General features: G+C 49.1%; 1 protein-coding gene across 1 annotated transcript; it reads left to right on the forward strand.

The window, feature by feature from the left end:
* Positions 1-11587: 11587 nt before the first annotated feature.
* Positions 11588-18926, forward strand: CXCL14 (C-X-C motif chemokine ligand 14). The gene is made up of 4 exons (XM_032196995.1): positions 11588-11775; positions 12722-12827; positions 16929-17039; positions 18659-18926. The coding sequence occupies exons 1-4, from the start codon at positions 11712-11714 to the stop codon at positions 18672-18674; spliced, it is 297 nt and encodes a 98-aa protein (XP_032052886.1). The 5' UTR covers positions 11588-11711; the 3' UTR covers positions 18675-18926.
* Positions 18927-20430: the final 1504 nt, after the last annotated feature.

Below are 20430 nucleotides of genomic sequence, written 5' to 3' on the forward strand. Positions count from 1 at the left end.
AGAATTAAAGAATGACTGTGGTTGAGAAGGGTAATGACATCCATCACCATAAGCTAAAGTTCAAATTGACGTTGGGGTAGAAACATTAAGGCACAAGGAGCTTCCAGCTCAGGTCTTTAAAGTCAAACACACAACCATGAGCATGGTGAGGAAGAGGAGGAGTGGATGAAGGCTCCCATTGCTGCCATGGGATATCCACACGACATGTGCTAAGAGCTCTCTGTTCACACCATCCCCTGTATCCACCCCAAAAACCTGTGTGTACATGGCAGAAAAGCAAAGCAACGTGACACTCCTTTGGCTCAGCCCCCGGAGAGGTCGTGTTTTACTAAATTAATAATCTATTTAGATCTGTTCGACTTCAGCTTCTTAAGAAACTAATCCAGACAAGCCCAAAAATACTAATAACATTTCAGTACGGGCTTGGAGAGAGATTAGGGAACATTTGTTTAGCTTCCAGTGTTTTCTGATTGCTCTCAACCTTTCCTTGCACAAGCACCTAAATGAGGATATACGACCAAAAAGACTAAATAGTAGGTTTTGTGTTGAATTAAATTCCACTAGAAAAAAAATAAAATAAAATAAAAAAAAACTGAGGTTACCTCAGTAAAACTGATCCACTTAACATTCAGCAGAAGAAATGCAGAGGAACACACTTAGCTCTGCATGTAGAGAATTGGGGATTTATACCTACATATTTTAAAACTACTTCAATGAACTCCTTCAACTGCAACTTAAATCTTATCTCCCAGATCACCTGCAACTCCCTGAAAGTTGTTGTACTTGAATTCTCCAGCTTTGATTTTTCTGGAGGGTGTTTGGTGTTGTTTTTTTTGTGGTTTGTTGTTTGGTTTTTTTTTTGGCATCTTCAGCAGAAACATGTTGATCCAGGTGACAGAGACTAGCACCTAATCCAGATTTTTTTATTCACAGAATAAAAGTCAACTTTCTCCTCAAGTTCCACCTTTAGCCCTTAAATATTTGCAGCATAAATATATCGAGGCAAGGCAGAGTGGGAAGGCTCCGAAGTGCAGATGTGGAATTCGGGTTGCTCTGCTCATGCCTGCAGATGGAAGGAGTGAGCAGAACATTTCATTACCTCCAGAATAGGATAGGAAAAGAGGCTAGCTAAACAGGAAACATCTCAGGGTGAAAACAGCAAGTAGTAATGGCTGGGGAATAAAAATGAAGCCGGTTCATCTGGGGAGAGCTGAGGCAAGGTGTGTTTGCTGTAAGCATCACTGCAAAAAATATTGGGCAGGGAGCACATCAGTCTGAGCCTGGGGAACCTGTAGCAGTGAACCCACCTGGCGAACTTGCTGGGATTTATTGGCTGATAAGTGGATCGTGCAGGTAGGCATGAAGCCATAACAAGATTATGTGAGGATGATAAGGAGGTTATAGTCTGTAAGGAAGCACAACGCAACCCCTCTAAAAGGCTTTGATGATTGATGGCAGCAATATGCAACAGCAGTTTATACAAGGTTTGGCAGCTGGAAAACTGCAAAGGCTGGACGAGGTTGTGCTGGAGACATGGAAATGGAGGCGTGGGGCCGGTTTCTCTCATCCTGCCGGAGAGAAAAGTGACACCCATGGGCACCCACCCACCAGCCATGGGGTAGAAATGCTGCCAGGGCAGGGCCACAGCGTGCGTGGCTCCAGCAGCCAGGAGAGGACAAGGATGCTCAAGAGGGCTAAGGCACTGATTATGCAAAATTCACCCTGCTTAAAGGAAATCAAACCTTAAAAATCCAATTTTGAAAGGACTGGTCTCATGATTTTGCCTGTGCAAGCCCATGGTATGGGTTCTAGGAGTTCTTTGAATAGTTTACAATCTTTGCATGGCCATGAAGTCATTAACCCTCCTAAGTTAAGTGCCCTAAGTCAATGGGCACTGCTGTTTTACAGGCAGGGGGAGTGGGACAAGGGCACAGCAAGTGATGTCCAGGCTCAGCCACAAGCTGGGGCTGGAGACCACAGCCCCGAGCCATGCCCCTGTCTACCCTTGTCCCATTGCCCTTTGGCTTTCTGGCATCACCAAGCATTATCCTGTGGGCTGGAAACGGCCCCAGGAGCTTCAAGAGCCCAGCAGTGACAGCGTGGAGACACATAAAGACACCACCCTGGGAATAGGAGAAAATAAGTGGGAAAGCACAAATGGAGGCAGAAATAAGCACTTAGGATATTTTAAGTCCTTGCAGCCCCCGCCTCTCTAAAGGAAGGCTCAAGGCAGAGCTAGAGGCTGTGTTACAAGTTCCTGGTACTTGGTGCAGTGGTGTCAAACTGCCTCAGCCCTATCCTGCCTCCCCTTGTGCAGCAGGCACCTGTAGAACAAGAGTCCTTGCAGCGTGCCCCTGCACAGAGCAGACAGGTACACGAGCTCAGGGTCACCTAATCACCCTAAAGCACCCAGCCCCATCGCTTACAACCCTTCCGAAATTGCCTGTGAGATATCAGCCCTCTGTTAAGCTGCAATGGAAATAGCTTGCAGGTTTAGATAATTCTTGTGTGAGGAGAGAGAGGCAGCGCAATCACACAGCTTCGTTTCCGTAAGAGACATGGCTAAAGCTGCTCACGTTATCAGGTTACTGAAATGTTGCTTTGGTGCAGGATGCCTTCATCATTCCTCAAATAATTGCATGTTTAATCTGCTCAAGAGAGGCAAAATTTATGGAGGCATTTAACATAGCTGACATCTGCCTTGCTGTATTATGAAGTGTTCTTTAATAAATCAAATTCTTCACTATAAGGCACAAGTTTTAACATGAGAAACGAAGAGTGGAGGAAAGGCACCCGCCCGGACCCAGGCTGAATATACATCAAACCCACAGGCTCCTGGGCAACAATAGCCAGAGCTATCAGCGACCTGCCCATTTTCATAAATAACATCCTGACAAAAATGAAAACAGAAGGTGATTTGTCAAGTTAGTTTTCCTTCACGGGTCAAAGTCGGGGTGATTTATAGCATGCATCTTGAACAAATTAGGGAAAAGACATGGGATCTGGCCACCGAGTTGGTTAAAACTACACGCTGAAAAGAGCCAGATTGTTCCACAGCAGATCTGCTGATAGGACCGTGCTGCCTGACATGTTCTGAAGATGCTTTATATTGTTTAAGGAATTCCCCAGATTCCATACAATACTCTGTCAGTCCTGCCAGTCCTACTTCCAGCAAACTCCACCATGGAAAGGTGCTGTGTCTTGGACATGGAAATGTTCAAGAACAATAAAGCATAATGCTGCAAAGCCAGAGCTGGGCCTGAAGAACACCACGAGGAGCTTTTTGAGGAAGAAATACATTAAAATCCCAGCCTGCCCTGCCCTTTGCAGGGATGAGGGGCTGGGCTTCCCCAGTGGGAAGTCTTTACCACGCTCCCCATATGACAGAAGCAGCCCCTGGTTTTGCACTGGGATTGCTGTTCTTTGCACCACGATCATTGTGGTGCTTCTCTTCCCACCCTGATCTTGCCCAGCAGATGTTGGAACCACAGCTGTCCACAGACCAGCTCTCATTTACATGCAACAAGCACTGAACAGGTTTGAACAGCAGTAAGTATTGACACACTGCAGAAATGTTTTTTTCCTTGGAGGCTGAAGAAAACAAAGCAAAGGGCATTAAGCTGAAGGCTGCTGAAAACGTCTACCAATCTCTTGCTCCTTTTTTTCCACAATTGCAGGGAATCTGAGAATTTGGACCTCATGTGTACCATGCCTGCCTCTGCTAGAGACAGGCTACATACAAAATCCAGGGGCCTCGCCCTGGAAATTGTCTCCCAGCAGCAGAAAACAGAAGTTGAAGAATGTTAAAGATCGGCTTGTCTTATCATGCTCCAGCCCCAGATGGGTTTGTACAGACAGAGGCACAAATTATCCCTTAAAATAACGGGCTGACACTTGAGAAAACACTTACAGCACCTTTTTTCCCATTTGCCCTCACCAGCCAGATTCCCATCTCTGCAGCACCAAGCGTGACGCCGAGTGAATTGCACAAGAGGCCACAAAGAAGGAATGGGCTGGCACTGAAATCACGAACGTCAGTAATGCCCAGTGGACTGGGGCAGGCCCAGAGGTGTCTGAAAGTTAACATAATTGTCTTTAAATGTCTTTAAATGAGACTTTAGGGTACTACATCCTCAGCTGTCTGTTGCTGCTGCGTCCAGACTTCCAAAAAGAAATAAAGGGGACATTTTGGAGAGTTTCAGCATAGCTGGAAATACCACTGTGGGTAGTCATGGGGGTGAAGAAGGGAAGGGGGGGAAATGTCTCCTTAGACTGAGATGGGCCGTTTTAAGAGCTCCTTAAAGGAAAACAAGGCCACCCTGTCCTACAAATACAATGACCAAATCAGTAATTATGTTCTTGGCTGACGAAGTCCTTCTGACCAGCTAGCGTGACCACAGATAGAGCATCAGGCCAGCGCTGTGGGAAAGGCAAACTTCTCCTGCCTCCTTCCCTTTCTTGCAGCCAGCCTTATCTGATAGCTTCATTTGGAGCTATTTACGTGCTCAGGCCATTGCTCCGGGTACAAACATGCCTAAAGACTGTGTGGGCTGCTGCTCCCTCTCACAAAGCGCGCTTTGCTCTCCAGGACCCAACCCAGCATCCCGTTTTCGCTTCCGGAGAGCGGCTCCCAGGCGACTTTCTTCCGCTGACCTTCTCCGGTGAGGAACATCAAGGGCCGCGGCGGACCTTTGAAGACAGGGCCAACATTCCCAGTGTCTCCTTGGCAGGAGCAGAGCCTGCAGGGCGGCCATCCCACCTGGCGCCCTCGGAGCCACGGGGTGGGCCGCGCACGGCGGGGGCGCAGGGCACAGCTGCGCTCACCGCACAGCAGCCTTTTCCCAAGGCAGGCACAAAATGCAATTAGAGAAAGCAGGATATTCCGAGTGTAGGGTATCAAAACAACCCGCTCACATGCAGGAAGCAAGGCTCGGGACACGTGGAGCTGGCCTGCGTTGTGCTGGCACTGCTGCTTGCAGGCAGGGCGAGCAATTGCTGCTTAAAAGCTTTCTCGTGGTGTTCTCTGTGTTTTGGTTTTGGAGCCTGTTACTGCAATTGAGGTGTTCTTGTTGCTGGAATGTAGCTCGTAGGTCACCGAAGTGCCACTTCTGTGGAGATTTCAATATGGCAAGGGGAGAGGGTGCTTCATGGCACAGCCAAAGGCATTGCGAAGTGGAAAGAAAAGCCCACTGAGATGAGATGCCTGCAAGGGAAACTGGTGCCTAATGTAGCTGATACCACCGGGAAACCACTGCCTAGTGTAGCTGATACCACCACAAACATGTGCAAAGCGCCGGAGATACAAATCCTGATGAAGAATTTATGAAGGCGAAGGAGTTAATTAGAGAGCCCTCAGTCTTAAGAAGCAGTGACAGCAGCACAGAGATCAATCATTCATTTCGGCCTCTGGCAGCACTTGCCTGCTGTCAGCCAGCTGGCACAGACCTCAGACCAGGGGCTGTGTGTCAGGGCAGGGGCAAAGCCCAACTGCTGGAGCACCGGCAGAGAGGAGGTGGCTTTGGCAGCATCAGGTCACTGCAAAAACCCTGAGCCTTTGCTCACGGGAGGCTGGGCACCAGCCGCTGGCTGCTGGTACCAAAAGGACGGGGTGATCACACCAGCCTAAGAACACAGCAATTATTTTTGCAGCTTCCACGAGCCCAGGGCAGCGTCCATCAGCACCCCGCTGCTTCGTCTGAGATGGGCCATTGCCTGCCCAACCCCTGCAGGGGATCAGCCTCTGTCACGGGTTTCGTCCTTGCAGTCATGTCTTACCCAGCTCTGCTAAAAATATAAGAGAATATTTGATCTCCTACAGGGAAAATTTCCCAAATTCGCCATATGAAATAACCCGTAAAGCAGCATTTCCTTTGATTTCTCATTTCCTTTTATTTTTCCATTGGTCTCATCACATTCTCTTGTTGTCTCATCTTATAGAGCGAGGCAAGAGGACAGCTAATCTGTTTTCCCTCTGCCCTTCTTAATGTCTTCTTGATTGAAATTCATGTTAACTCTTAGGTCCCCTGGTCTCAGAGAACATCCATAAATCCACATCTTGAGGAAGCTCCCATGGCCTGGCTGTCACCTGTAGGGGTTGGGACCAAGATGCAGCAGCAATGTCTGATTTCATTGAGTTTCTCTAAAATCCTCCCGGGGACAAAGCGATGCCCTAGCACAGGGGGTGAAGGGAAAGAGGAAGGCTGACTGCCCACCCAGCCCCTCCTTGGAAAGCTGAACCACTAGCACAAAGCCAGACCCATCCACACCGGGGACAGCCTTGGGCACAGCCCTCTCCCGCAGCATTAGGGCTCCATTCTGCTTCCAAATTCCTTTAGCAACAACTGCCTGCCTTTTCAGAGACAGCCAACTGCCAGGAAAGGCTGCCAAAGAAAGGCCTTTGGAAAGGATCGTGAGCCGGACATATTTTTGTCCCCAAGAGTGAAGGCGGTGGAGCCCTGAGTTTGGGGCAGACACCTCGGGCAGCTGGCAGCTGTCCTGTCCCTGTCCCACTGCCGATGTGCAGCCCCATAACATCGTTGTGTTCAACATTTACACACTTTATCATCCCCACCTTGTTCTCTAGCTGATTCCTCATTTAATTTCAGCAGCTAACACCCGTGCTTCTTCACCACGTCGGCTCTCCAGTGTGCCATCCTTGTGTGATTTTATGATTGATTACAGCCTACTAATCTTCCGTCAAATTTTCAAAGTCTGCATCGTTAGGTCATTCATTTTGTTTATTTTTAAAGATGTTACATATGTTTTCTATCCCAAGGGGAGGTGGAAATCAGTCTATGAAAAATACCCATCATTACCAACACACAGCTCAGCAGAAAAAGAACAGAGATGGGGAGCACCTATCCTGGCTGCAGCAGATGGGGCTTAATTAAGGGCTTGCAAGGGCTTTAAATTATGGGGATTTTTGTTTAATACTTCTAACTCTTGATTCTGGGGAGTATCATTGCTGTGATTACAGGGCAAGAGCAAACAGATCTCAGCTACCCCTAGAGCAAGCTTTAAAATAAACCCTCAGTCTGCAGGGGGTTACATGCTGCAGCCACACAACCACTGAATTTGGGGGTGGGTGGTTTTTTGTTTGGTGCTTCTACACCTCTGAATGTCCCTAAGAGCTCACCTGGGACTGAGTTAGAGACCTGTTCAGCACTGATCTCGTTTGGACATGTCCTGTTGTGAAAATGAAACACCTTGCGGTTCGCTTTTGGGATTCCCCAGGGCTTTGAATGTGTATGGGCTACCTGAGGAGCCAGTTCCTTTTCAGAGAATTGGCATTAATCAGTGTAGAAGGGGGCTGCCTATAGCTTATTACAGCCAGCAGCACTTTAGGGACAGGGATGCCCTTTAAGGAAAACCACACAGCATCCTTGCCTGAGTATTCACAGTCCAACACCAAGGATTAAAACCACTTAGGAAAGAGAGAAGGCAGCAGGGTCTTGGTGTCATCCTGAATCATATAAAAGCAGTTGCCTTGCTTGCCTTGGCTTTGTTCCCCTACAATGCAGCAGGTGCCAGGGTGGGTAACAAAACAATGATCCAGCTCGTTGCGTCAAGCCATGCAAAATAAATACCTGCAGTGACTCTCGGCTTAAATGCCTATTGAGAGGACGGCATGAAGTGCAAACTGTGCTTGCACGTGAAAACAAACGGTAAGTTGTAGCACGCAAGGAAGTGAGTCAGTAGAAAATTAAACACAACTTACTATTTTCTCAACAGAAAAAGCCACGGGCGGGATTAAACCTTTTGTGCATCTCCAAAGGTGATTCTCGGATCACCCACACAAAGTGTCAGGTCTCCGTTTTGCCATGCTATTGCAGCCCCTTTTAATGATTCATGATGACAAGCTTCAAAGGGCTCCCACACATGACAGCAGCCCCAGATCAGACCTACTCATTCTGATCTCAGCAAAAAAAAAAAAAAAAAAACAACCCTGCTCAGTGAATAATTTAGGCCTGTGAAGAGAGCGGTCTTAAAACTGTTCCCAAGAGAAGGAGCGGAGTCTAGAGTTTAATCTCATAATGGAAATAAAAATAAAAAGAAAATATCAAAAGAAAGCAGTGACTGCAAAAACAATACGCGGCTTATTTTGCAGAACTCATCCGTTGTGAAACTCCGCAGAAGGGAACACAGCTGTTTTCCCTGAATTATGTTTCATGTTTCCCGAGACAAAAGGCGAAACCCAAAGCCTTGACTTTCAACCGACGATAGACAAACACACGCACGGATGACACAACTACTGTTCATGGCTTTTGGGGAAAGGAAAAGGCCGTTTGGAGCTAAAGGTGAAAACACAGCCTCAACCACAGCCCTTAGCACGTCTGCCGATGACCGAGGAGGGCACAGCAGGAGCAGACTTGCAACACAATCCCGAAATCTGAGGCAATTCCCCCACTCACTCCCATCTGGGGCTGGCTCTGTGGTGAAGCTGAGGGCCCGTGAGCCCCAGGAGGCTCACACCACCTCGCCCACACCACACGTCGGATCTGATGCCAAACACAGACTGCTTGAGGAGCCAAAAAGGCTCGAAGAGTGAACTGCACCACCCAGGAAAAACGCTGCGTACAGCACACAACACGTCTCTGCGCCTCCACCTCATTTCTGCATTTTTTTAGTGAATATTTAAGTCTAATTCCTGCCCCGAGTTCCTGACAGGAGCTGCAGGGATTATGTCACGTCACTGCAAGTGCTTAATCTTCTCCTCACCGGACAGGTTGGGATATTCTTATACGTTAAACACAGAGGAGCCAGTCACATCAGTTTGCTTCCCTGGCAATAAATAAGTTTTCTGTTTCATGGCCATTTTGTCAAGATTTCCCACAATGGCAGCATCTTCATCTTCCTGGTACGAAGTTCTGAAGGACAGTTAATCCAAGCTGAAGCTCATCCTGTACTCGAAATAACCAGCATTTAATGTGATGAAATGACAGACCTTTCATGGGGAACAATGTCTTTCTAATTAGCTAGATGAGTCAGGTGATGTGCTGCACACACCGTGGTGCTCCCCTGGGGACAGGCACAGCTCTCCGAGCACATCCCATCTGCAGGACCGAGGGCAGTGACCAAACCTCAGTCCTAAATGTTCCGTTTTGAGGGGCAAAGCCAGGCTTTGGAGATTTCCTGGAGACACAGCAGGCACACAAGGCATCAGTGTGTGCTTATCAGCTCGGCGTGTACTCGCACATAGGAAATACACCTGGATGAGTGGGGCTTCTTTAGGGTCAGACTGGTGAATTCCCTACACCTCTCCTTTCCCTCAAATCCTTCGCCAGCACTCCTTCCTCCTCTGTGACCATCCTTCTGAGACTGAGCAGGTGTCTGGGCAGCCATACATGGCTACCAAAATCTGTCCTAGCAGGCCAGAGAAGCATTTGAGCTCTCAGAAATAATTAGTGTCAAAGCCAGCACTTGGCACACAGGCACCAAACTGCCCGGGCACACAGGGTGTATTTTCCATACCCACACATGTCACACAAATCCATTTCCCCACGTAAACTGGAGCTAAGGCAGCCCTTTGCTTACCCAACAGCACACGAGCTTGGCTCTTTCACCACTAACAAGAATCACATAAGATGAGGGGATTCGCTTTTTGGAAAGCTCAAGAATTTCCTTCATTTTTTCTCCAGCCTGGACACGAGTTTCCTGGTTTGGGGGAAGTTCAAATTGCCGACAGCTAAAGCTGCACCCAAATTTTTATTAGCAGAGGGGGAGGGAAAAAAAAAAAAGAGCTTGTTCTTCCCACAGCCCCCCTCTGTGCAGGATGAGCACAGCCTGGGGCTGCTCCTGTGCATGGAGAGCGAGGTGCAGGGGGCAGGATCGAGCCCTGGGATGGGATGGGGGTGACCTGATGCTGAGTGTCCCCAGTGCCCTGCCAGCGTCCCCCCTACTCTGAACCCAGCTTTTTCCCCTCCAGCTTTTTCCCTTCCCCGTGGAAGCAGCTGGATACCGGCAGCACCTTTCAGAGGTTTGAGCTGAGCTCCCCCATGCCTCAGGTGATTGTTTTTATCACCAGGCTATGGAACAACAACAAAAAAAAAAAAAATCTCTTTAGCATTTAACAGCACGCAGAGCACCACATCCCCAGCAGACTTCAACAGGAGACTCAGAGCTGGCGTAGAGCTGTGCAGCACAAACACCCAGAGCCCAGCAAAAACCGCCCCCCCTGCCCCATCACACCAGTAGCAGCTGCGCAACCCTACCCACAAATGGGTTTTTCACCCCAAAAGCCCCCAAAAGCCACGTCCACCGCCCCCCCAGGCCTGAGTCCCGGCGCAGGCTGTTCCCTGCGTGTCGGCACGTCCCGCATGAAGCCCAGGGCCGGGAACAAGGCGTTTGCCTCCACCGCCTGCGTGCAACGTGCAGGCTGTGTGTGGTAGGGCTGTACTCGCTGCCTGCCAACACCCCGGCAGGGAACGCCGCGGGAAGGCCGCTGCCAATGGGAGCCGGCAGGAAAAAAGCCAGGGGGGGAAACTTAAAACGCTGCCGGGGCCAGGAGAGCGTGGAGGGGGCTCCCCAGCCACCCCCAGGGATGGGTTTGGGGTTTGGGTCGCTCGTGGGGTCTGTGGGTACGTGAGGTGGGTAAATGTGCTGGGAGAAGGGCTGACATGGAGCAGGGATGGGCAGCAGTGTTTGTTAGCGATGTATTTCGGATGCATTTCAACGAAGGAGATCAGACCCGAGTGATCTTTGACAATTTCTGCCCCACAGGCAGAGATCTGGAGTGGGGGTTTTAAGGATGCTCTGTTCGCTGTGAGCGGAGTCGGCACCAGGAGAGGAGAGGGAAGGAGCATCTGCATCCACGGGGCTTCTGCCTCTTGTCACCTTGCTCCTCACAGAGTGGAACAGAGCTTGTGCATTTGTTAAAGCAACCCTAAACCGATCGGATTTCCTAAAATACTCCATAAACCAAGCCCACCTAACACTGCTCTTAGGAGATTTTTTTTTTGTTCTTGTTTTTTTTGTTTGTTTGTTTGTTTGTTTTGCCATTAATTTCACCAAATTTTCCTCTAAGGTTGAAAGCAGCCCTAGGTGACCCTGCAGGCAGGTGAGACCTCCCCAGTTCTCCTTCTGTGTCTGGATGCCCCGCTGCCCTTCTCCCATCACCCCACCACCCTGCTCCCACCACTACACTGCCCTGCTCCCACTGCCCAGCAGAAGCATGCAGGGCACCCATCCCATCCCATCCCATCCCATCCCATCCCATCCCATCCCATCCCATCCCATCCCATCCCATCCCAATCATCCCATCCCATCCCAATCATCCCATCCCATGTGCTGTACCATCCTACCCCATCCCGACCCACCCCATCCCACCCACCCCACCCCATCCTGCCCCATCCTGCCCTATCCCTTCCCACCCCATTCCCATCCCATCCCCTCCCCTCCCTCTCTCTCTCGCCCCCTCCCCGCCGCCCGCCCTCTCTCCCGGGGCCGGGAAGCGGAGGGAGCCGCGCGGTCGCTCTGCATATTAATGAGCCGGCAGCTTTAAATGAGCCCTTTTAAAAGAGGACACGCGGGGGAAAGCGGCAGAGCTCGGGCAGCAGCACCGCCCGCAGCCGCTCCTTCCCCTGCCCGCAGCCGCCCCGGGGACAGGGACCAGGACAGTGACCGGGATAGGGACAGTGACCGGGACCGGGACGGGACCCGGCGAGGGGACAAATTAACCCCCCCGGCGCTTTTGAGGCACCCGCTGGCTCACCATGAAGCTCCTGACAGCGGCTTTGCTCCTCTTGTTCATCGCGATGTGCTTAGCCAGCGCGGAAGGTAAGGGTCTGTTCTGTTTTTTTTTTTTTTTTTTTTTTTTTTTTTTTTTGTTTGTTTGTTTGTTTTGTTGTTTTTTATTTATTTTTTTTTTTCTGCCTATTCCTATTTAAACTTCTCTCCGGGGGTTGCTTCTCCACTATTTTTTGATTCGTTTCCTGAGACCTCCGAGGAGGGTCTGGCGGTCCCCTGCATGTCGGGAAGGTGATGCACGGAAAGGTGTAAGGCAGCTGTGGGTGGCCCCAAAAGTGGAAACAGGGGGGAAGTGCAAACGGCAAAGTTGGGGCTTCCCTGCAAGCCGAACAGCCCCCGGTGCTGAGCACCAGGCTGTGCCCCTGGTCATTCAGGAACACACCTCCAATATCTCCTGAAAACGCACGGTGGCTTGCACGGGGAAGACAGAGCCGGGTTGGACGTGGTGGCACGAATTGCACCGAGGCTGCCAGCGTGCCGCTTTCTGCTGCACACAAAAACCCCAGTTAAAAAAAAAAAAAAATGCTCAGCTTTTGTCTGGCTGCAAATGCATCGGAGCACCCGGGAGAGGCAAAAGGACTGAAAGTCCCACAAAGTCTGGGCGAGACACGAGCGTGGTGAGAACCTCACCGAGAACTGCGTTTGCTTATTCAGTTCTAAGTGAGTCCCGACTCTTTCGTTTCCTCCTGTTAAACGCAATCACATTTAATCACAGCAGGTGCACTTTCAAAAGCTCCCCTATTTCCCGAGCCCCAGAACACACGTAGTGCTCCGAAGTCCCTTTCTCAGGGAGCCGCTACCTTTCCGTGGGACGTAGCAAAGGAAGCATTACCCTTTTTAAGCCCAACAGTGTTACAAAATTCAGCTTTTTCCACTGAGGCTTGCAAGACCGAGCTGGAGTTTGCAGGGGCACACAGGCTGCGGGCAGGGACGCTTGGTATGCAGGAGGCTCTGCAGTAAATGCCTTCTCTTCCAGGCGTAAAGTGCAAATGTTCCAGAAAAGGTCCTAAAATCAGATTCTCTAATGTACGGAAGCTGGAAATAAAGCCGAGGTACCCGTTTTGCGTGGAGGAGATGATTATGTAAGTTTTCCTTCATTTCTTGCCCTGTTTCCCTGTCACTGAGTTGCCTTGCTTTACCCTGCAAGTTCCCTCTTTGTTCTCTGCTTTCATCGTGCCGTGGCACTCCCAGGAACAGTCATTTGCTGTAACAGATGCAGTAAAATTTGTAACTCTGATCAAAACCCCAGCTATCAGTTTTTGACAGAGTTGTCTGCTCAAAGGATTAGTTCCTGAGCAGGCAGCGAGGAGAGGAGAATCGTTAGTCTGAGTGGAAACAGGGACAGACACGACCGCGAGCTGTTGCTGTAAAACCCAGAACTATTCACTCAAGTTTCTTTGGATGAGCAGAGTAAGAACAAGAGCAGAATCTGGTCCGCGGTGCCTTCTGCAAGGAGTTGTTGTCCCAGACAGAGCCTGATTATTTTATTTTTTTTTGCCTGCCTCGGCTGGCGGCGATCGATCCCCCCATGCCCGGTGGGAGCACCCCGGGTATCAGCGGGTGCTTCCCTCCAACCCTCACTGCCAGCTGTGAACAATGCTGCTGAGATCCCAAAGCAATGCCCTGGTGAATTAAACCAAGGCAGGTACAGGGATTTTTGATATCTCTGAGGGCTGGATCAAGAGGAGGTGTTTTCTTCCCCCTCATTTTAAATATGGGTGGTTTGTGGGGTTTTTCTGTCCTGTTTTGTATAAATTTACAATGCCCCACAAAGCACCAGCACATGGGGCTGGATAACAACAGAGGGACAGGTTAACAGAGAAGACTGCAATGAGCTCCTGTCACCTAAGAGGGGAAAAAAGGATCCTGAGAGCAGCCGCACACCCCAAAAAGCCACAGACTGATTTACTCCAGCGTTCACAACACAGCATCTCAGAAAGCTGCTGTAACAGGACCTCAGCACCCTGCCCCACCACGCTGTGCTCTGTAACATTCCCAGGGCCAGATCCTGCCCACGGGACCAGCATGATCACGGCAAGACCCCAGAAGCCAAAGAAATGGCTGGCGAGGCTCCACAGAGGCTACGGAGGAGGGACGGAGCATCCACACCGGGCTTCTCCGGATTTACACCAGCATCCCCATGAGCAAGGCACAGCTCAGGGACCTTCAGTCCCAATTCTCTGAAGCCAGGATGAGCTAACGGCAACTGAAGAGGAGCATCACTGCCCAAATCAGCTCCTTGAAGTTTTACTTTCTTTGCATAGACCTTGGAGCAGCATTAGCGTGGTACAGGGGAGCGCTCCTTGCAGCCCACGAGCAGCAGGGCCAGGCTCAGCAGCCAGCAGGGAGGGGAGCACCCGGGTGAGGAAATACAGCTCATTGATGCAACTTCTCGCTTGAAAAAGAAAGCTGGGGAATCAGCAACCTCTCACACGAGCAGGCTGGTTGATGCTATTCAAGCCTGGAGGCTCACAGCAGCTCTGGGACAGAGCCATCCCATCCCATCTCTCTCCCGTGTTCCTGGGGACACCCCCGGGGCCAGCTGACGTGCTGCCACCACTGCCCTTCCAACCACCCCAACAAAGCCTGAGGTCCATGTTGAAACCAAGCTTAAATTAATATTTATAGAGCCAATTTGTCAGGAGTCTCTGGATGAGGCACGGAAGAGCTGAATTCCTGCACCCCCGTTTTTGTTGCTGTGGTGATTGAAGTGAGTCGGTGAAGCTGGTTCCCCTCCTGCCCTCCTCAAAATCTCTTGTGTCTTCTCACGTGAGAGGAACGTGATGTTCGTGGTGTTTTGCAGATTAGACGTGGGTGTGTGGACGCAGTTTAGGAAGGAATGTGTCTTTGGCCACACACCCTCCAGCAGAGCTGTGGCACAGAGTAAGAGAGAGCCAAACCGAGTCCTCGGCCTGGTCAAAACCCCTCAGGACTCAAACCAGAACCCTGATGGCCCTGGGGACAGGGTTCTCGTAGGCAGAGCTGCAGAAAAGATGTGTGGGGCATGAAGCTCTGGGGTGTCACATGCTGACCCAGGGGTGCTCGTCCCAGTGCTGGAGGGATGGACACATCAGGAGGATTTGGGCTCAGGGACCTTCAGATACCCAAATCCCACCTGAAGGAGCTCATAAAGGTGTAAGACACCTTTATGTAAGAAAGGAGCTTCAGCCAACTCCTTGCCCAGAGTATCAGGTCTTGTAGTGTCCTTTAATGTCCCATTACACCTGCCAAAAAAATCTTGCAGCACACCTGCACCCTAAGGGGGCATCGCCAGGAGACCAGAGCAGGGCCAGGTTAGCTCAGGGTGCCCCAAAATGCCACCACCCAAGGCTGTGCCCTCAGCACCAGGGAGCGCACAGGAATCACTGGGGACCACAGGGACATCTCAGGCATGTCCCCTCTGCCATCCCACCTCCAGAAGAGAAAAACTACACCCAGCATCAGAGCAAAGTGTCTGTGAGAAAAGCCTTGGTCGTTCCCCGAGAGGCACACACACCATGGATCTCCTCCTCACTGCTCTAATCATCCCCAATCTGCCCTCCTTCACTCCTGGTGCACAACTGGGACTTGCTGGTTTCCAGAGCTGCTCCTGCTCCTCTCCTCCCGAGATTTAGCCTGTCCATCACTTTCTGGAAATACCTCCTGTGCTCTGTCATACGGGAAACTCAAGCCAAGGTCTGACATCAGGCAGTGCAGACGGCACGGCCAGGAAGGTGGCTGCTGGATGGAGAAACATCACGCTAACCTCGAGTCCCTTAAACCTTGCATGCCTCATGCCTTCAGTGAGCTCCTGGATTTGCTCTCCTCCTCTTCAATGTACTGATCTCCTCAGGGCTGGCTGAGAGTGCCCTTAGAGCAGAAACAGACCCTAGCTTTCAGCAGAGACCTTGCCCTTCTGTTGTCTGCAGCCCCAGAGGCTCTCTGAGGCCATCAGCTGTTTTTCTATGCATTGGGAAGGGCCAAGTCCTGGCAACAAATCACCCCAAAATTGCCCTGTTCTGATGAATTCAGCTTGTACCTGTTGGACGTGGAGTGGAGACAGCAAGCAGGGAAGGAGATTAGCTGGATGGGAAGAAGAAATTGAGCCCGACACTGACCTAGGAAACGTGGTGAGCCCCTCAGCTGGGCTGAGAGGCAACCTGCAGGGTTTTATGTCGAGTGAGGGCTGCCCTCTCTGCACCAGGAGGGGAGCTGGGAAAGCTTGCAGGGGCTTCTTGTTGGGCTGGGGGAGATACAGCTCCTTTCGGAACCAAACCACGCTAGAATCCCATCAATATTCATAGATACGTCTGGGTTTCTGCCATTTTTCTGCTCGTGCTTCTAGCAGTGTTTAACTAATTCCATTACAATATTTTGGTTAGATTGAAAACCGTTTCCCTGTTACAGACAGTATTTACAGAAAATGAAAAAATATAAAAAGAAAAAAAAAAGAAAAAAAAAAAAAAAGAAAATGAAAAATTAAAAAAAATAAATAAATAACACAAAAATTTAGGTTTTTAGGTAGGGTTTTTGATCACAAAAAAATGAGTAACAAAAATGGAAAACCATTTGACTTTGATTCCTGAGTTATGGTAGCAGTCTTAATAGTTCTGGAGAGCCACCCTTTTGGGAAGCAGCTCCAGGTCTCCCACATCACCTCGGCTGTGGCAGACTGACCAGGAGGGCTTCACTGAGTGCCCTGGGCTCAGAGCTCACCCTCTGGGTGGGCACCCTGCCATCTGCAAGTGTTTAAATATTGCTGACTGGGCAGGGCTGGGGGGGGGGATCGATGATCCAGGTCGGATCTTTTCCCTTTCATGCAATGCTGTTGAGCCTAAGGGAACCCTCTCCTGCAAGGACCTTGCGGCTGCCTGACTGAACCCTAATTAAGTCAGCTATTAACCTCAAAAGAAAATATCCAGCAGACAGGCAGAGCGAGCTCCCTGATTAAAAATACCGGGTATGTCTTCATCTGGTACGACTTAGCCTAGCTCTGTGGACAGGGCTGACACGCACTGATTGATAACAGCTGAAGATCCGCTCCAGCCTTTTTACAACTCAGATGCCTGCCATAAAACTCAGCGGGAAAACCCTGTTATTGCCTGCCTGAGTGAACGCTCTGAGGGATGTGGGCATTTCCTGGAGGGTGAGCAGCGGGCTGGGCTTGCTGCGGTGCCCCTAACCCCTGCTGGCTTCCCTTGCAGCGTGACCCTGTGGACGCGGGTCAGAGGCGAGCAGCAGCACTGCCTGAACCCCAAACGCCAAAACACGGTGAGGCTGCTGAAGTGGTACAGAGTATGGAAGGAGAAAGGCAGGTAAGTGTGAGTTTGCTCCGCAGGTGGAAATTTCGGAGGCGAGCAGTGGTGCACAGGCACGCACTGCGACCGCTGCATCCGTCACGGAGGAGGCATTTCATTTCCAAACCTACAAATATCAGCGGATGCTCGATGCGATTTCTTTCCTGCCACATGCACTCCTCCCTTCTATTTTAGGATTAGGCTCTTACAGCTATAAATAGTCTTTGTTTTCTGTTAAACTATTTGTCAGCTGATGTCCTCAGCTATGTACGTGCGCTCACCTCCTTTTTACGGGTAAAAAGCCAAGATGAAAAGCTAAATTACTTCCACACAGTCACAAGGAAAGCAGTCAGCCGTGCAGGGAAGAGACTGCCCCACTTCATGTCACACACACCAGAACTTACACCTTCTAATGCCACAAATCTGTGCCAATTTTATCTACTGCATCATTCCCAGGGAAAAGTGACTTGCTGGTAAGATGCACTGCCACTTTCTAATTTGCAAGGAGGATTTAATTTCTTTTTTTGCAAGCTGTCAGTTCTAGATAGACGAGAAGGAGAGAAACAAATGCCTGATGGTTGGTGTTATAACCCCTAGCCATAATGAAGGGAATGGCCAAACTCCTGTTGCGGCCAGGAAAGAGCCTCCGTGTGCAGCACAGTCCCCCCAAAGCCCGACCCTTCTTACCCACTGGGGAATTCACTCCCTGAGCCAAATCTAAGTGCAGACAGCGAGCTGCAAGCCCCATCTCCTGCAGAGATGAGCAAGGGCTCACCAAGCTCCAGTGCAGCTACACGGGGCCCAGATGATGAACACAGCATCAACATTTTTTTAACACATTTAAACACTTAAAAAAAAAAAAAAAAAAAAAGCATAATTAAAATGACAGAGGATGCTCAGCCCCGAGCTGTGTGCTCAGGAGAGGCGCAGGCTCCCCCTCTGCTGCTCGCCGTCTCCTCCAGAGCCCAAAGCAAAGCAGCCGAGCTGGGCTGCAGCTGAAGCAGCATCAAGTGGATGTGTCAGACGTAAAGGGCCTGATTTAAACCAAAGCTCCATAATAAGTAAACAATTTGTCAGTGCCTTTGGGCCAGCTGCACCAAGCCCACTGAATTACTCCCCAGGGGAAGGCAGGGAATTTGAAGTCAAGCATGAATGTTTTCCCCAAAGTAGCATTGCCCCTGGTTTTTCCCATTCCTTTTTCCTGGATTTCCCCTTCCTTTTCCCAAGGAAGACTGCTTCCACCTAAAGACTTTGCAAGAGAGGGATTTTTCATCAAACAGCTCTGCCAGGTCTTCTCCTCAGGTTGTAAACTAGAAAAAAAATAAAACAGAGTCTGCTGTTATTGCAAACATGACAGGTACTGTTAATTTATTATCCATTCTAGTGCAAATATACAACTCGTGATGTACTTCATACGTGGGTATGCGGGACGGATTCTCCAGCGGTTAAAGAGTATTATAGGATGGGGATTTCCTCATCTTACACGTCCCACTAGCTGTGGCAGAACACATCAATAACTCGCTTCCCAATTTACTTAAGCAGAGGCTAAAAGGCTGGCTTCTGGTTTTTAATTATTTGGAAGGGAGCTGCTTCATTCATGGTTTAAATACTTTGCTCTTGGCTTTCCTCCTGTCCAGGGTTTATGAAGAATAAGAGGAAGCGGCATGAGGAATGGAAAGGACTCCCTTGGCTGGTGTAGGACTGGGCTCTGCAGAAGATTATTCCTCTCTCACAGACACAAGACAAATTCTATATTATTATAAAGCACTTTTTACCAAGGGTCAGTTTTTACATTTTATAGCCGCGTGCAAAAGGCTTCCAGATTTCACGAGCATCTGTTGCACTTCAGATTTCACACCTGTCTGCTTTGTACTGAGGTCGGGAAAACTCATGCTTTGCATTTCAAAGAGTTTGTTGTTTGTTTTTTTTTTTTTTTGTTCTGTTTTGTTTTTTGTTTGTCTTTTTTTTTTTTTTAAATGTTATTCATTCATACTTCACTATGATTGCAATCGAGCTTTATAAGCTCATTAGGCAAACAGCAAGGTTTGTACAGGTATTTTACAGCCGTGTCCCTCACCCTTTTGCTCTGGGAAGGCGGTGGTGCCTGTCGGGGCATCGCCTTCATCCCAGGATGAAGAGGAGGGTGCCACCGAGATGCCACCCAGCCTGACGTGAGGTCCCTCAGTTTGTCATCAAGTGCGTGTGACCATCCTGTGTGTACCTCTTCTCTTACGGACTCGGGGTCTGGCTACAAGGCAAAGCGAACCACACATCCCCGCATCAGAAAGCATTTCCAGCTCGGTTGGTTGGTTTTTTCTATTACCACTAAGGAAATTGTTTTTGTTTTTTTCCCACCTGAAGTTCTTACGGGAAGTTTGTGGCTTCAGTACTGAGACATTTTAAGCTTCGAGACTATTGTGTATGATTTCCTAGATTTGTAGCAAAAAAAAAAAAAAAGCCTTTAAAAGGTACCTTTTTATGAAAAATATGATAGGGCAAACATATAAATACCTATATATGTTTTAGTCACAATACAACATATTCATTATTTTGAATGTAATACTTCAATGTTAAGCAGTGCATTCCTCTTTTTAAAATAAAATAACAAAACTACCTTTTCGTTTGTAAATACACTATAGGAAGTCTCCCTATATTATCTTTCTGTATAATGTACTGTACTGCTAAATTATCATATGCTATTTAAATGTTTGAAATATTTAGAAGGTTGCATGCAGATTTCATATTTCTTTCTAAGACAAACGGGAAAAAAAAAAAAAAAAGTAATAAAAAATATATTTAAAAAAGCTGACGATTGCTCTTAAATTTCCTTAAACCACCAGGGAACTCCAGCCATTTCTAATAACATTTTTAGTGGGAAATTTGCTTTGGGAAAAACACTAAATCAGGGAGGGTGATTTAGAGTCAGGGCAACTTGATGACACTGGGATTAGAAAACATTATTCTGGTCCTGTTTAATTCCCTTTCTCATTTTAGGATTTGGATTTTACTTAAATACTGAGGAATCCAGCTACACAAGCAATGGCTATGCCTTGTGCCTACAGCCACTACTCTAGGGTTACACTAAATAAATATAAACCAACCACCCCAGGTGTATATAAAAGCAAAGAAAAGGCAGTGAGTTAGAAGAGATCTTGGCTAGATGAGGGTGGGTTATACAGGGGAAGTCAGGTGAGCCTGTGAGCCTGCATTTCTTCTAAGCTTGGAGCTTCTGCCCTTGCCCAAAGGGACAGATTTTGCACCTAATTAATGGCCCACCCAGCTCATACACAGCTCCCATCTCTCGTGATGCTCCTGCTAGATCTTAACTGGGTTTCGATGCACAACAGATTGAAATTCCTCATGCCCCGAGCAGCTGAAAAGAAAAGCAGCAGAAAGAAACAGTAAAGGC

The sequence above is a fragment of the Aythya fuligula genome, chromosome 14 (assembly GCF_009819795.1).
Source record: "Aythya fuligula isolate bAytFul2 chromosome 14, bAytFul2.pri, whole genome shotgun sequence".
Taxonomy (NCBI): Eukaryota; Metazoa; Chordata; class Aves; order Anseriformes; family Anatidae; genus Aythya; species Aythya fuligula.